Source organism: Poecilia reticulata, linkage group LG6, assembly GCF_000633615.1.
Source record: "Poecilia reticulata strain Guanapo linkage group LG6, Guppy_female_1.0+MT, whole genome shotgun sequence".
Classification (NCBI taxonomy): Eukaryota; Metazoa; Chordata; class Actinopteri; order Cyprinodontiformes; family Poeciliidae; genus Poecilia; species Poecilia reticulata.
Window position 1 is genome coordinate 4199988 of NC_024336.1, and position 15602 is coordinate 4215589.

Sequence of the window (15602 nt, forward strand, 5' to 3'; positions counted from 1 at the left end):
TCATGTGATGTGATGTAGATGATGTCGGCCACTTAAGGGTTTTAGACACTTAAGCCTAGTGGCAGCATGTTGTTTGTCAAAGCAGAATTTGCAAAACATTTCTGYATAAGYTGTGAGCTTTACTGGTCTCCAGGAACGACTTTGCTTCTGCCAGTGGTTGACTTGCTTGTAGACTGGTCTTGCTTGTCCAAGGTCACCATCTTCTCTTTCCTTTCCAGTTTCTGCAAACACAAAACACAGAACTGATTACAAACACATGTACAGCTTATAAGCTGAACTTACATATTACTTCCACCATTTCACAGTTCAACAGGCATCACTCAGGTCACATTGATGCTGCCTGACATGTGCTATGATACATTTACAGTTTTTCTCAATCGCTTTAGTGCTTTTCTCAGAACAGAATTGAAATTCTCAAAACTACTTGATCAATCTTTAATTCACTGTGTCACTTGTGTACAACGGAAAAAAAACAGTTTCTCATTTCTGTGAACAAGTTGCAAATGCTTTTGTACATCCATGCAAGTGATTATGTACAATTTCCTGCGTTTCCTTGTCATTCTGAGGCACTGAGATATTCACTGACAAATATTTACCTTTGAGAGATAAACTACAGATTTTGAGAAATAAACTGGACTCTGTAGGGAAACCTTTTTTTAATTAATATTTTTATTAGGAGGAAAGGAGACATTACAAGATACAATTTAACTACTAATGACACAGTATGCCACATAGTACACAGTTTCAACTGTGTACTATGAAAAGATGGACATCTTTTCTGTTGATGTCCATGACATCAACAGAAAAGACTAAACACGGGCACAAAAGAGGTATCGAGTGTACAGATGGAAAAAGGCATACAATTCACCTACTATGAGTATTTTTCTTTTTCATACATGACTGAACAGGACAAAACATATACACACCTAATGAAAAGATGAAAATTAAAAAGGGGTGGGGGAATGGACAGGTGTGGGGGAGGTGCAGTGGGCATCACTCAGTACGGGAAAAGAGACTGAAGAGAGTAAGAATGTCATGAAAGAATGCCATAAGTTATAGAATTTAGAGTTGCTTTTCCCTACATGTGTAGTAAGTGTAAATTTTAACGTTATCACATAACACATAGTGTGGTCTCACCTGTTTAGTTGGTTGTACCTTGGGGTACCGGGACATGTGTTGTAGCAAAAGCTCCGTCTTCTCCCAGTCACTCAACCAATGCTCCCGGGAGAACACAGACTTATGGAATGCAAGTCGCTGGTACATGGCCTGATTTTGCCCAGGGATGTCCTTTTGCTTCCTTTTGCCAGCATTCGAACTGGGGATACAGAAAAAAGTTTAACAAAAGAGTTATTTTGTTTCCAATTTGTTCTCCAAGATGTCCCCCCAAAAAACTAACCTAAAGAAAAAAAGCATCAGGTAGCACCTATATGTAAGGTTATAAAGAGATTTCACTTAAGAATCATTAACCTGTTCTGGATTCTACATAGCCCATTAGTGGACTTTTTACATATTAATCCATTCACATTATACACTATATTGCCAAAAGTATTTGCCCACATAGTGTGATGAGGTCAAAAACTTCCTGCAGACTCAATCACTACAGACCTCCAAACTTCACGTGGCCTTCAGATTACCTCAGGAACAGACCGCAGAGAGCTTCATCCAAATATCACCAAGTGCAATGCAAAGCATCAGATGCAGTGGTGTAAAGAACGCCACCAAAACAACTCTAGAGCAGTGGAGGCATTCTCTGGACTGACAAATCATGCTTTTTCATCTGGTAATCTGATGGACGAGTCTGGGTTTGGTGGTTGCCAGGAGAATAGTACTTGTCTGACTATATTGTGCCAAGTGTAAAGTTTGGTGGAGGGTGGATTGTGGTGTGGGGTTGTTATTCAGGAGCTGGGTTTGGCCCCTTAGTTCCAGTGAAAAAACTGAATAGGTCAGCATACCAAAACATCTTTTACAACTCCATGCTCCCTACTTTGTAGGAACAGTTTGGAGCTGACCCCTTCCTCTTACAAAATGACTGTGCATCAGAGCACAAAGCAAGGTAAAAAAAAAGACATGGATGCAGAGTCTGGTGTCTCCACACCAGACTCTGCATCCATGTCTCCAGAAGCAGGATTTTATAATTGTCTTGAGTTATGCTTGACTGCTAAACAAGCCTCCTGTCACTAGGTAGCAGCAGTTCAAATGAATCAATATSCTGCCTGTTCAAGCCAGTAGAAGAGGTAGTCTACACTCAGCTGAGCATAACTGAGAGCTCCGTTAAGACCAAGCTCGGATGTTTAGAAACATAGAYATAAGAGTAGAYCCCGCATTGGCTGCTCCGACGCAGGAAATATGGCTGCCATCTTGGAGCGGTCGTCTCTCCTACTTTGCTCAAGCAAAACAGCAGAAGATGCCTTGCAGCAAGAAGGTTCTGGGTTCGATTCCCGGCCCCGGTCTTTCCGCATCGAGTTTGCATGTTCTCCCTGTGCATGCGTGGGTTTTCTCCAGGTACTCCGGTTTCCTCCCACAGTCCGAAAACATGGCTGTCAGGTTAATTGGCCTCTCCAAATTGCCCCTAGGTATGAGTGTGTGTGTGCATGGTTGTGTGTCCTGTGTGTCTCTGTGTTGCCCTGCAACAGACTGGCGACCTGTCCAGGGTGTACCCCGCCTCTCGCCCGGCACACCAGCTGGAGATAGGCACCAGCAACCCTCCCGACCCCACCGAGGGACAAGGGTGTAAGAAAATGGATGGATGGATAATAAGCCGGTCACCTTGTTACCTTTGCCCGTGACGCACGACGCAGTTGCCTCTCGCGCAGTGAGATGAGGCGGCTAACTGTGGAGCTCAACGTTGCGAACGTTCCAGATTACAGAACAGTTTTTGGTGAATAAAAAAAACAAAAAACGTTTTTGGTGAATAAAGTGGAGTAGACTTGCTACTTGTCAGATGACGGAAAACGCTGAATGTATCGTTTCGTTTAAAAATAACTCACCCTGAATTACCATGATATATATAATGAATGTAATAAAAGTGTGTCATTAATGTAGGGGACAAACTTCCAGAGCTTAAGTTTAGTGTCTGGTTCGCAGAGTATGAAGTTAAATTTGTTTCCCAATTATTCAATGAAAAAAAACTAACCTCAGTTAAGTCAAATAAAATTGTAATCAAAACTTTTGGAATTGTAATGATTCCTTTTTTAAAAAAACAAAACAAAACAAAGTTTTGTTTAAAATTTTTTTTTAATTAAATAACTCATTTTTACCAAACATAAACATTTATTTCCACAAATCAGAAATCTTTTGTTGTGATTTTGGGCCCTGCCCACAACTCATGTGAGAATCACAAGCAAAACTTTGAGTCACAAACAAAAACTTAGAATAGCAAGAAATGATTTCTGACAAGCGCAAATAAGTTTGTTTTGCAAATAACAGAAATTAACTTCATGAGTCAAAAATGTGTGATTTAAATTTTTTAAGCAAAACTCGGTAGGCCTTTCTCATGGTGGCAAGCATTAACGATTCAATTTTTGCTTTTGTCTTTTTGATGCACCTCTGATTTCCTGAATGGACCATCTTCATCTCCACTGCAGCAAACAGGCAGCTCTTTTTTATAGATTACAGTACACTAAAAGGTTGCATTGTGCCCTTGTTTATATTTTTAATAGTGTAATTCTGTAAAGACAAAATATGTCTGGTGGTCYAGCTCTGATTTACATATCTTGCTAAATTGCGGGTTTGAATATTGCAATACTTTACTATAACAAAGTAGACCTGCAGAAAGAAATTACTAATAAAATATCTTACATATGCATAGTGTTATGCTCTATAGAGATGTTTGTTAGCTATGATTGTATATCTCACAATTTTGTAATTTATCATTGTTTATTAATTTCTGAAAGCTGAGTGGCTTTGTTAATATTCTGTCCTAGAATGAGGTTRGATGTGCCCCCTTTTTTTTTTGAGCACCTGCCCCTTTAGTGGTCTCTGCACGGCCCTGCTCAGCACTGAGGGATATTGTTCGGATCGACGGATTATTGATGTGAGGGCTCGACAGGCAACGTTTCACAAGTATGACGGACATATTATTGTGTATATTTTGTGATTAGAATATTACTTTACTGTATTTATGTCAACCGGTGAGATACCAGCTAATATTAGCTCAGTGATTCTTGAGAATAGGGACAAAATGGGTTTTAATTTTCCCATAAATTTTTTTTTGTTATTTCTCAACCTTATGTATGCAAATATGACAAATAATGTTTTGGAAATGTAAAGATGCTAAGGAACAGGCTCCCAGTTGCAAATTTTTTTTTAAAATTACATTTTTAATTGACCTGACCTAGAACGTTGTCATCACCATCTGACAAAAATAAATAAAAAATAATTTTTAATGACCTTATTAGTGATATTTTTACTCATTTTACAGACAAATGCTTCTCAAGAAACAAAATAAATATTATTTAAAACAAAAAAACAACAAAAAGTCCATCTGACGGAGTTGACACTGCATGACGGAGTTGACAGAACTGAAGGTGGTGAGAAACTAGTAAGTAAAATTAAAAACTTGATACATATGAAGTAATGCAATTTATGTAAAATACATTAAAATGAATTAATTACACATGTAAGTGAGATTTGACAAGAATTTCATGAAAAGAATCACAAAAACTCTGATGGAGTTGACTTCTGACAGAGTTGACAAAATGCCAAACTACCTCAATTTATATAATGTTATTCTGAAGGAGGCCATATTGTAGCTCTTCAGGTCCATGAAATCTTTACATTTGATCAAAATTAAGCTTTTATTTCACAAAATTTCATCAAAGTTTTGTAAATTGTCAGTTATGGCGTTGACACATCATGGTTTTGACAAACAATTTAGGAATAAAAAGAAGAAAAAACTAGAGAATAACATAAGCTAACCAGAGCTAACTAGCCCTCTTAGCAAAGAAAGAGAAAGGAAGTGGTCATGGGGTCCTCAGAAGTTCTGGTGCCCCCTAATAATGCCTGATTTTTTTACATTCTTTTAATTTCTGACGGTGTTGACAAAAACTAGGGACAAATTTCAATGGAGTTGTAAAATATATAAAAATTATTTTTAATTCAATTTATTGATACTTTTCTAATTATTTATATGACTACTTATACTTAATTGTCATAATATATAATTTTAGTATTTCTTTAATTGTTTTAAACTATTATAATGTATTCAGTTCTGCTCCTGGACAATGGCTTTTACGGACATCATCCACCAACTACAATGTTTAAAATAAAAAAATATTCAGCAAATACCTGGAAAATATACATTGTTGTGCTCACATGACCCAGGTTAGTTTAGTCAGATATTTGAAAAAATTATATTTTGTGTATATTTTATTCAAATTTTGTGCTTTATCCATAGGATAATAGGGACCTGTTTTTTCCCTATTCTCAAGAATCACTGAGCTATAGTGCTTGGCGTAATGCCGGAGTTCAGCCCCGCTATGAAGGCTAACTGAGATTCTGTAAATATTAAATAAAAAATTCATTATTCTCTAACACTGAATTAGATTATCTGACACAAGTGAGTACCTTAGAAATGAAACAGTGTAACATATATTATAAAACTTATATTGTTATAAGTACTATAACAATTATAGTACTTATATTGTTATAAGTACTATAACAATATAAGTTTTMTAATATATGTTATACTGCACCAGCAAAGTTTACAAGGTGGTATAGACTATTATGTATATGTAATTCTTTCACTCTGTCAAAAGTAAGACACCTCCTAAAACTTTGATTTTTGTTTTGAAGGTTTCCTAAAGACACGATGTGAGGAAGAAGTGGGAACTATCTTTAAAGAGAGACAGATTTACTGCAGCATGGATGAATCTCGCATCGTATTTTGGACTCAATCTCAGCTGCTGAATCACTGAAGCTAGAACTCGTCAGMTGGAAAACAGTCAATCAATAATATATATTAGGCTATACCTGTTTATATGTATATTTATATATACTTATATAAATATATAAAAAAATCTAATATGTTATTCAGTATTATTTGCGTCAGTTTTAATCATTATTTGTGTTTGTATATTCGTATAAATATGTACTGATATTACTTAAGAATTTATTAAATAAATTATGAACGGTTCTGTGCTTTGTAAAATGCTCATCATACTTCAATATTACATCAATATTAGAAAACAATAGAATTTCTATTCTATTGTTTTCCTCACTAAGCATATTTAAATATTCTGAACTATGTATCAATACAATTAAATAATACAAGTGTTTATAAATGTAGCTTTGATAGCTGTTTGACGGTTAACGGTTTTCATTAACAAAAATGCGTGTTATGATTATGGGATTAAATATGCAGATACATCATTGTGCCTGMCAAACACATAAGGCTGAGTCGCTAAAAGATGGCTGCCCTAAATCTCATCAGCTACAATAGGCGAGAGCGGTCCACGAGGCGTCTATTCTTATATTATGTCTATGTTTAGAAACTTATCTACCGCCATAGAGGATAGATGAAGAAGTTTGTGACAGTGAAAAGAAAAACCACAGCAGAGGTTAGTAAAACAAGTATGACAGAGTTTTTGGGCCAGACTAAGATTTTATTTTTAACTACAAAAAAAGTCATAAAATTACGAGAACAATGTCATATTACAAGAGTAGATACTACAAAGTATTTAAAAGACGAGAAGAAAAATGTAATTTTAAATTTTAATAAGAAAAAAGCTTTGATAGAATGATCAAAATATGACATTACCAGCTCAGCAAGTCGTTCTTTGAAATAACAATTCTTTAATAAATAATTGTTTATTATTTAAAGCGTCTTAATAGATCAGATTAGTTTCTGATATGTTAAGATTAAATATTTCCTTATTTGTAAAAACCAACTATAACTTTACAAGACCCTAGGTGTTCCTCTTTTTGGCACAGTGTGGTGTTGAATTTTCAGAACTTTTTTTAAACGTTATTCTTGTATCATTACAACTTTACTGTAAATAAAAGCAAAAAAGCAACAACAACAAAACAAATAAACAACAAACACTCTTAGTCTGGCTCTAACCCCATTGTAAGGAAATAACTGTAGCATTCAGAAAAAGCCCAAAACATACAGTAGATAAGGCGTATTTTCTGTGAAAGTAAAATATCCACTTTTCATCTCTTCTAAAAAGCTGGAATAAACAATATTGTTGCAAATTTTGCACAAAATTTACCTTTGAAACTATATACCTTTTGAAAAACAAGCTGAAAAAGAAGCAAGATAATAAATTTCTATTGTAAAAATGTACGTCAAAGTTAATTAAAATCACTTATCATTTGCACTTTTTCTCTATTGAGAATCCCACAGACTGAGCAGTCTTGAGTTAATAAACTGAACTTGGAAATTGTTTAGAATCTTAAAACAATAAAATGACCTATTACCTCTCATTTCAGTTGTTTTGATAACCAGGTCATTTATTGGTGGAGCCAGTGTGATGTACAGATAAATTATTAAATATTCTCAGATTCGCAATGGTATTTCAATTTGGACAGGAGTCAGGGGATGTGAACAAATGTATTATCCTTAGGGGCGACATGACAGAAAATAATTGGGAAACACTTAAGAAGGTGAGTGAATACTTTGGGCAATGTAGTGTATAAGGTATCAACATCTTTATTATATTCTTGTTACATTGATATTACATTTCAGTTAACTGTATTTATTCATTCATAAATGAGCGTACCACCGTAATTTTATGTTCTAGATACAAAATGAGCAATAAAAATATTATGTCTTGTCTTATTTGCTTCCATGAAAATAAGTAAAAAAGACTGGTGATGTCTTATCTACTGCATGGGATGTGATGTAGATTATGTAGGCCATTTAAGGATTTTAGACACTGAGGCCTAGTGGCAGCATGTTGCTTGCTTAAAATGTCAAAGCAGAATTTGCTAAACATTTCTGTATAAGTTGTGAGCTTTACTGGTCTCCAGGAACGACTTTGCTTCTGCCAGTGGTTGACTTGCTTGTAGACTGGTCTTGCTTGTCCAAGGTCACCATCTTCTCTTTCCTTTCCAGTTTCTGCAAACACAAAACACAGAACTGATTACAAACACATGTACAGCTTATAAGCTGAACTTACATATTACTTCCACCATTTCACAGTTCAACAGGCATCACTCAGGTCACATTGATGCTGCCTGACATGTGCTATGATACATTTACAGTTTTTCTCAATCACTTTAGTGCTTTTCTCAGAACAGAATTGAAATTCTCAAAACTACTTGATCAATCTTTAATTCACTGTGTCACTTGTGTACAACAGGAAAAAAAACAGTTTCTCATTTCTGTGAACAAGTTGCAAATGCTTTTGTACATCCATGCAAGTGATTATGTACAATTCCCTGCGTTTCCTTGTCATTCTGAGGCACTGASATATTCACTGACAAATATTTACCTTTGAGAGATAAACTACAGATTTTGAGAAATAAACTGGACTCTGTAGGGAAACCTTTTTTTTTTTTAAATTAATATTTCTATTAGAAACTCCTTGAAATGCTAACAGAGATAATTGCTGCTGCTGCCAGTACTGAATATGAAACCACCAATCCGACTAAACCAAGACTGGACCCTAAACAGCTGTTACCAGACCGGACACAGAACTGTAGAACTACTTACCAGATCACACAGTCCGACCAGAGGTAACTCCAATAAATAATGTAGAACTTTTGAATCTTGTCTCCTTCTTCCAGTAGAACTTGCATGTGCCCTTATTACAATTCAGTTTTCCTGGAGTATTATTCCAGGCTGGTTTCTTTCACTCATAACCTTAAAGACAACCCACCCCAGGCTGCSACAGTTTTATTTATGAAGCTGAAGGTGGCAGCAGCAGCAGCAAAACACCAGCTCCTATGGCCAACTGTCCTCTTTCTCCGTTGGTCCCAGTCATCATCTCTTGTGATTTCTAGATTCCCATTGATTTCAACATATTCTGGTTAAATTTGAAAAGTTGTTCAGTTTCCTACATGTGTAGTCAGTGTAAATTTTAATGTTGACACATAACACACATAGTGTGGTCTCACTTGTTTAGCTGGTTGTTCCCTGGGGTACCGGGACATGTGTTGTAGCAAGCGGTCCATCTTCTCCCAGTGACCCAACCAATTCTCCCGGGAGTATACAGACCTACGGGATGCAAGTCGTTTGTACATGGCCCGATTTTGCTCACTGATGATCATAAGATCCTGCTTCCTTTTGCCAGCATTCGAACTGAGGATACAGAAAAAAGTTTAACAAAAGTGTTATTTTGTTTCCAATTTGTTCTCCAAGATGTCCCCCAAAAAAACTAACCTAAAGAAAAAAAGCATCAGGTAGCACCTATATGTAAGGTTATGAAGAGATTTCACTTAAGAATCATTAACCTGTTCTGGATTCTACATAGCCCATTAGTGGACTTTTTACATATTAATCCATTCATATTATACACTATATTGCCAAAAGTATTTGCCCACCCATCCAAATAATTAAAATCACTTATCATTTGCACTTTTTCTCTATTGAGAATCCGACAGACTGAGCAGTCTTGAGTTAATAAACTGAACTTGGAAATTGTTTAGAAACTTAAAACAATAAAATGAGCTACTACCTCTCATTTCAGTTGTTTTTAACCGGGTCATTTAATGGTGGAGCCAGTAGGATGTACAGATAAATTATTAAATATTATCAGATTCTCAATAGTATTTCAATTTGGGCAAGAGTCGGGGGACGTGAACAAATATATTATCCCTAGGGGCGGCATGACAGAAAATAATTGGGAAACACTTAAGAAGGTGAGCGAATACTTTGGGCAATATAGTGTATGTGGTATCCATATCTTTATTGGGGCCTGCATAGCAATGCATAGGGAGAGCAGTGACTGCCTTGCCAGTGAAGCAAGGCAGTCACTGCCTCCATGCATTGCATGGCAGGCACCTATTGTTCCACACCCAATAGGATGTCTCTTAAGTTTATTTATTTTTCTTCCATCACCGTTAATGTGACTCGTACCGCTGCGTGCACCCCCATAAAAGTAGTATCAAAACGTCCGGATCCATTTTCAGTGGGATTCGGAGTTACCATGGCAACATAAATTGCGAAAAAATGAACAAAGAGCAAGACTGAGTATCACAGAATCAGGAATCTTTCTCTCTGACACACACACAGCACGTGGATTTCTGACTCCAAAACTATTTTTAACTTGCCCTCATGGGCACAAAAATCGCCCTATTGCTCTGAAAGTCAGTCATGACATTGATGCATGCCTGCTCTTGTAAAATGTTTTCGAAATTTTTCTAGGGGTTGTAGTTCTCTGTAAAAGTGCTTCAGACTTCAGATCAGTGTCTCACAAAGATAGGAACTCTTTCTCCACCATTCTGTTTGACACAGAGACACAGCCCAGGTGCAGGTCATTAATTACCATAGCAACGCAGCCTTGATGCTAATGTTGAGCTTCAGAATGCTTTTCATACTTATTAGCTATGTTTAGTATCCTGAATGGAGTAAGTCTATAACACACAACATGTTAGTGATACCCCACATGCTACTGATAGCATTCATGCTATTATTAGCATTTTGGCAAATTTTAACTTATGCACTAATTTTAACATACAGCATGGCATACGTCCATGTTACTCAACATGCTTGTGACTCTCCACATGCTGTTGAGTACATTGCAGCTTTCTTTAGCATTGATGCAAATTTTTGGCATCAGAACGCTGGGTTCCAACCGACGGACACACTTTGGCAGGCCCCGGTTAAATTTCTTCAAGAATTTTCTAGTTGGGGCCTGCCATAGCAATGCATAGGGAGAGCAGTGACTGCCTCTATGCATTTCATGGCAGGCACCTGTTGTTCTACTCCCAATAGAATATCTCTTTATTCTATTATTCTAGTGTGACGTAAAAAGTGAAAAACGAGCTAAATTTCCAACTGTCGAAACGCAAAGTGTAACTGACACCAACTGCTGCTCCGTTAGAGTGAGAAACGGAGTGGATTTTTGACCCCAAAATAATTTTGAAATYGCTCTCCTGCCTCCAAAATTTGTCTATTGGCATGAAAGTCGGTCATGACATTGATACACATGCCTGCTCCCGTAAAATGTTTTCAAAATTTCTCTAAGGCTGACGGATTTCTGTCAAGGGCTTATGGTTTTCTGTTCAGGTGCTTCCAACCAATGTCATGCAACAGGACAAACTCATGCTCTGACCCAATTATATTTCTGAAAAATGTCAGACCTCAGCACGCACAATCTTTGTCTCATCGCTGTTATTACTGTGAGTGAGGTGGAGATATGAATCGCGGGAATATCGGAGATGACAAATAGCCCTCTTATACGCTTCAAACAGTTTTTGAATATGTATAACGGTTCCTGAACGGGAAGGAGTTGTTTGAAGTGCTTTTTTGTGAGAAACAGGCTGGCTTAAACAGAGAATTCTCTCCCGCTCACTCACAGCTGCACTTGGCAGGGGATTAATTATCGTAGCGAGAGAACACAAAGCAGGGCAGAGGGCCTGCTTAGGACTTCAAACACGCCATCACTGTAGTTCTAACTATGGCCAACTCTCAGTTAAAACAGAGGGCGGAGGAGCATGTCAGAACTACAACATGTAACTGACAGTTGTCAGTTACTAAAGAGGAGGACTTAGCTGGCATTCAGAACGACTTGTGTTTTGAGCATTATATAACTGCTTTAACACAATCACTATTACATATGGGTTTAGTGTGGCCATATCAAATGAAGCTTACTGAAAATTTTAAAATAAAAGCCTTGACAATTTTTACATCATGTAATTGCTCTATTGGGCATTACATAACTGGTTTTACCAGACCACTGTTACACATGGGATTAGTATTGCCATTTCAAATGAAGGTTACTAAAAATTAAAAAATAAAAGCCTCAATAATACTCTCAGGTAAGTGCACCGCCATAATATTAGCCTTTATTAGAATTTTCTTTTGAGTAGGGTACTGGCTTGCACAGCAAGCATTAGCAATAGCATTTTACCTAAAATAAGCTACTACCTAATTTTCTTACTTATTAGCCATTAATAGCCATGTTTAGTATACTGAATGGAGTAAGTCAATGACAGACAACATGCTAGTGATGTCCCACATGCTACTGATAGCATTCACGCTTACATTAGCATTTTGACTAATTTTAGCTTATGCATTAATATTAACATAATGGATGGTGCAAGTACAGCTTAGTCAACATGCTTCTGACTCTCCACAGGTTATTTACTACAATTTAGCTCATCTTAACATTGATGCTAATGTTGAGGATCAGAACGCTTTTCTTACTTATTAGTCATGTTTAGTATACTGAATGGAGAAAATCAATGACGGACACATGCAAGTGATGCCCCACATGCTACTGACAGCATTCATGCTAAGATTAGCATTTTGGTTCATTTTAGCTTATGCACTAATTTTAACATGCTGAATGGTGCAAGTCCATGTTAGCCAACATGCTTTTGATTATCCACATAATCCTCTGTAATGTTTTAGCCAAGCTTAGCATTGATGCTAATGTTTAGCATCAGAACACTGCATCAAAACCAGCGGGCAAACTTCAGCAGGCTCCCGTTAAATTTCTTCAGGAACTTTCTAGTTAAATTCTTGTTACATTAATATTATATTTCAATTAACTGTATTTATTCATTCATAACTGAGCGTACCACCGTAATTTTATGCTCTAGATCCATAACGAGCAATAAAAAATATTATGTCTTGTCTTATTTGCTTCCATGAAGTAAATAAGACTTGTGATGTCTTCGCTGCATGTGATGTCATGTAGATCAGTGGTCCTCAACCCCCGGTCATAGTGCAGCATAGAGGTGAATTGGTACCGGGCCGCGCAAGAAATAATTAAATATTTATTATTTGAGTCTGGAGGATCTTTTAATTTGAAAATCCTTTAACCGGATTCTCTCGGTTACTTGCGCGCCAACGCTGAGTCCACAAGCAGCAAAATGAGTAAGAAAYRGATCAGATGTCTTTGGAAAGTTTCTTTGCAAAGGGGAAAAGGCCCAGAGAAGAGACAGCAGAATGGATTTATCCTGGACCGGTAGGTTAGTCCCAGATTACAAGCCCGCTCTGCGTAACATGCGGCGACCGGCTGCTACTGAGGCAATGAAGCTTCAAGCTGCTTCGCCACGTAGAAACCAAACAGGCTGTGGATTTAAGCAACACTTCATGTGTCATTGTCTCTCGTCACTCCCTGATGGACCGTCTTGTTGCAGAGAAACAAGCTCAGGGCTCCCGCTAGTCATTATCGTGAGTTAAAATTTTCACGAAAGTAAAATGTTTGTTTTTGTGGTGCATCTGTATCTTATTTTGAAGGGATATGTAAGCTTTACCATAGCGACCAGTCAGAGAGCGTTTGGGCAGTGGTCGAGAGGAGATGAGTAGAGCTTGAGTCTTAAGTCTGGTTTAGATGGCAAGATCTAAGAATTGTCGGCCGATTCTCCAAACCTCTGTGACCACAAAGCTGATTAAAGTACAACAAGTTTGATTGGTTTGTGTCTTCAGCCACACGGCAGGAGCAACACGAACCGATTCCAGTCACGAACATCCCAATTCCAGAAGAAAATCCACAAAACTCCCAACATAGCATACGGGAATTTAGAATAACCAAACACGGATGACGATGTAGAAGCAATAATGATAGTTTGTGGACTCATTTTAAGAGTTAAAAGACATAACAAAAGGAAAAAGGCAGTGGATAAAAGACGGCGGGAGCAGCCGCTCTATTTGCTGCACTATGATTTGGAGGTGACTATGCTTTTTCATAGTTAACATTTTAAACTGAATAAACATAATAAACATATATAATAATGGCATTTACATAATAATAAACATTTCCACATATCCGATATCCACCGGACTTATCTGACGATTCACTGCCCCCCGACCACCSGGGCCGCAGCAAAATTTCCAAGTGTTGACCRGTCCGTGGTAATAAAAAGGTTGGGGACCACTGATGTAGATGATGTTGGCCACTTAAGGGTTTTTGACAGCGAGGCCTAGTGGCAGCATGTTATTTGTTTAAAATGTTAAAGCAGAATTTGCTAAACATTTCTGTATAAGTTGTGAGCTTTACTGGTCTCCAGGAATGTCTTTGCTTCTGCCAGTGGTTGACTTGCTTGTAGACTGGTCTTGCTTGTTAAAGGTCACCATCTTCTTTTTCCTTTCCAGTCTCTGCAAACACAAAACATAGAACTGATTACAAACACATACAGCTTATRAGATGAACTCCGTGGCYAAAAAATTTATATTTTGTAAACATTTACAACTTATTTAGTAAGTTCACAGTTCAACAGGCATCACTCAGGTCATTGATCACCTCCCATGGCTGCAGCCTCAAACACGTCTTTCCAYATGGTGTTTGTCTATTCTTTTGGATGGGCTGTACTAGAATGTCAGTTTCCTTCCTGGGGGACTAATAAAGGTATTCTTGATTCTTGATAATATGCCAGGCATATTTTCTATACATTTTTATTTGATGTTTTTTCTGAATCTGTCCTGAACTGATAAATTGCTGCCAGGTGAATCCTGACTTTACATCGGTAAATACGTGAAGCATTAGATCAAGGAACGATCAGTTTTCTGAAATAGTTCAGAGGTATGAACCATCAACTTGCAAGTACATAGTGCTTATAGCCAGAGCACAAAACAATGTTACATTCCTGATAGTGGAAGGACAAAGATTGCGATGGGATTAATAGTGAGAAAGAAGAAGAAGAAGAGCTTCTGCACATTGCATAAAGAAGGCTGCAGCACACTGCATGTACACTTTTCCTTGTGATTGTCATATGTTCCCATTTCTCCTCTAAGATTTTTTGTGTTCTGCAGTGCTCTTTTTTTCGTTTTTGAATCAAAATGACATGGTCTGTCAACACATTACAATAACAGCATAAATGTGAATCTTGTCCAGTCTCTTGCAATTGATCTTCCACAATGACAATTTACAATACCTTTAGCGTGTGACTGGTGTAATTTTAGATAATGCCACTGTAGTGAAGGTCTTCATTACTTGGCTGTACAACACTTAAAATGTGTGTTAAATGATAAAAGAAATGCATGTTGAATGATAAAAGAAACGGATACAAACAGATTGAAGTATTTTATTGATTGTGTGTTTTTATGCAGTGGCATCTCAGCTGGAACTGATGGTATCCTGCTAAAATACATCAAACAAAGGGATAATATAAGTATTGTGATTGTTTGAAATGCACTGAAATGTTTGAAAGCTTTGTGTGGGTGTGGCTTACCTCYGTCTCTTCCTCTGCAGGGTGTTCAGGCTAAAATAGCGGTTCTCAACGTGGGCGGTACCGCCCCCCAGGGGCGTTCAGAGGACGCCAGGGGGCGCTGGCGGACATTTTTACAAAAGGGGGGCGCTGGGATGCCTTTGGGGGGCGTTTGGTCAAAGGTAAACTTTACACCTTAAATCCACAACAATGCCAGTTTAGACTTTGAGCAACTTGGTAAAACTGTATTGTGTAACATTAAACCATGCTTGGCTGCAACTGTATCGATGGCAGCTCTTCTTCTTCTATTCAGTGTTTGTTAGCTTCTGTTAGGTTCTTGG

At 37.4% G+C, this 15602-nt stretch overlaps 1 protein-coding gene across 1 annotated transcript in view; it reads right to left on the reverse strand.

The window, feature by feature from the left end:
- Positions 1-15602, reverse strand: part of si:ch211-284k5.2 (uncharacterized) — a 23221-nt gene continuing 7619 nt past the window's right edge. Inside the window, exons 4-8 of the mRNA XM_008410890.1 lie at positions 14115-14212; positions 9061-9244; positions 7962-8059; positions 1138-1315; positions 1-221 (exon numbers count right to left, since the gene is read on the reverse strand). Coding sequence (XP_008409112.1) covers positions 120-221; positions 1138-1315; positions 7962-8059; positions 9061-9244; positions 14115-14212 — 660 coding nt within the window. The 3' untranslated portion in view covers positions 1-119. The remainder of the gene's footprint in view (positions 222-1137; positions 1316-7961; positions 8060-9060; positions 9245-14114; positions 14213-15602) is intronic.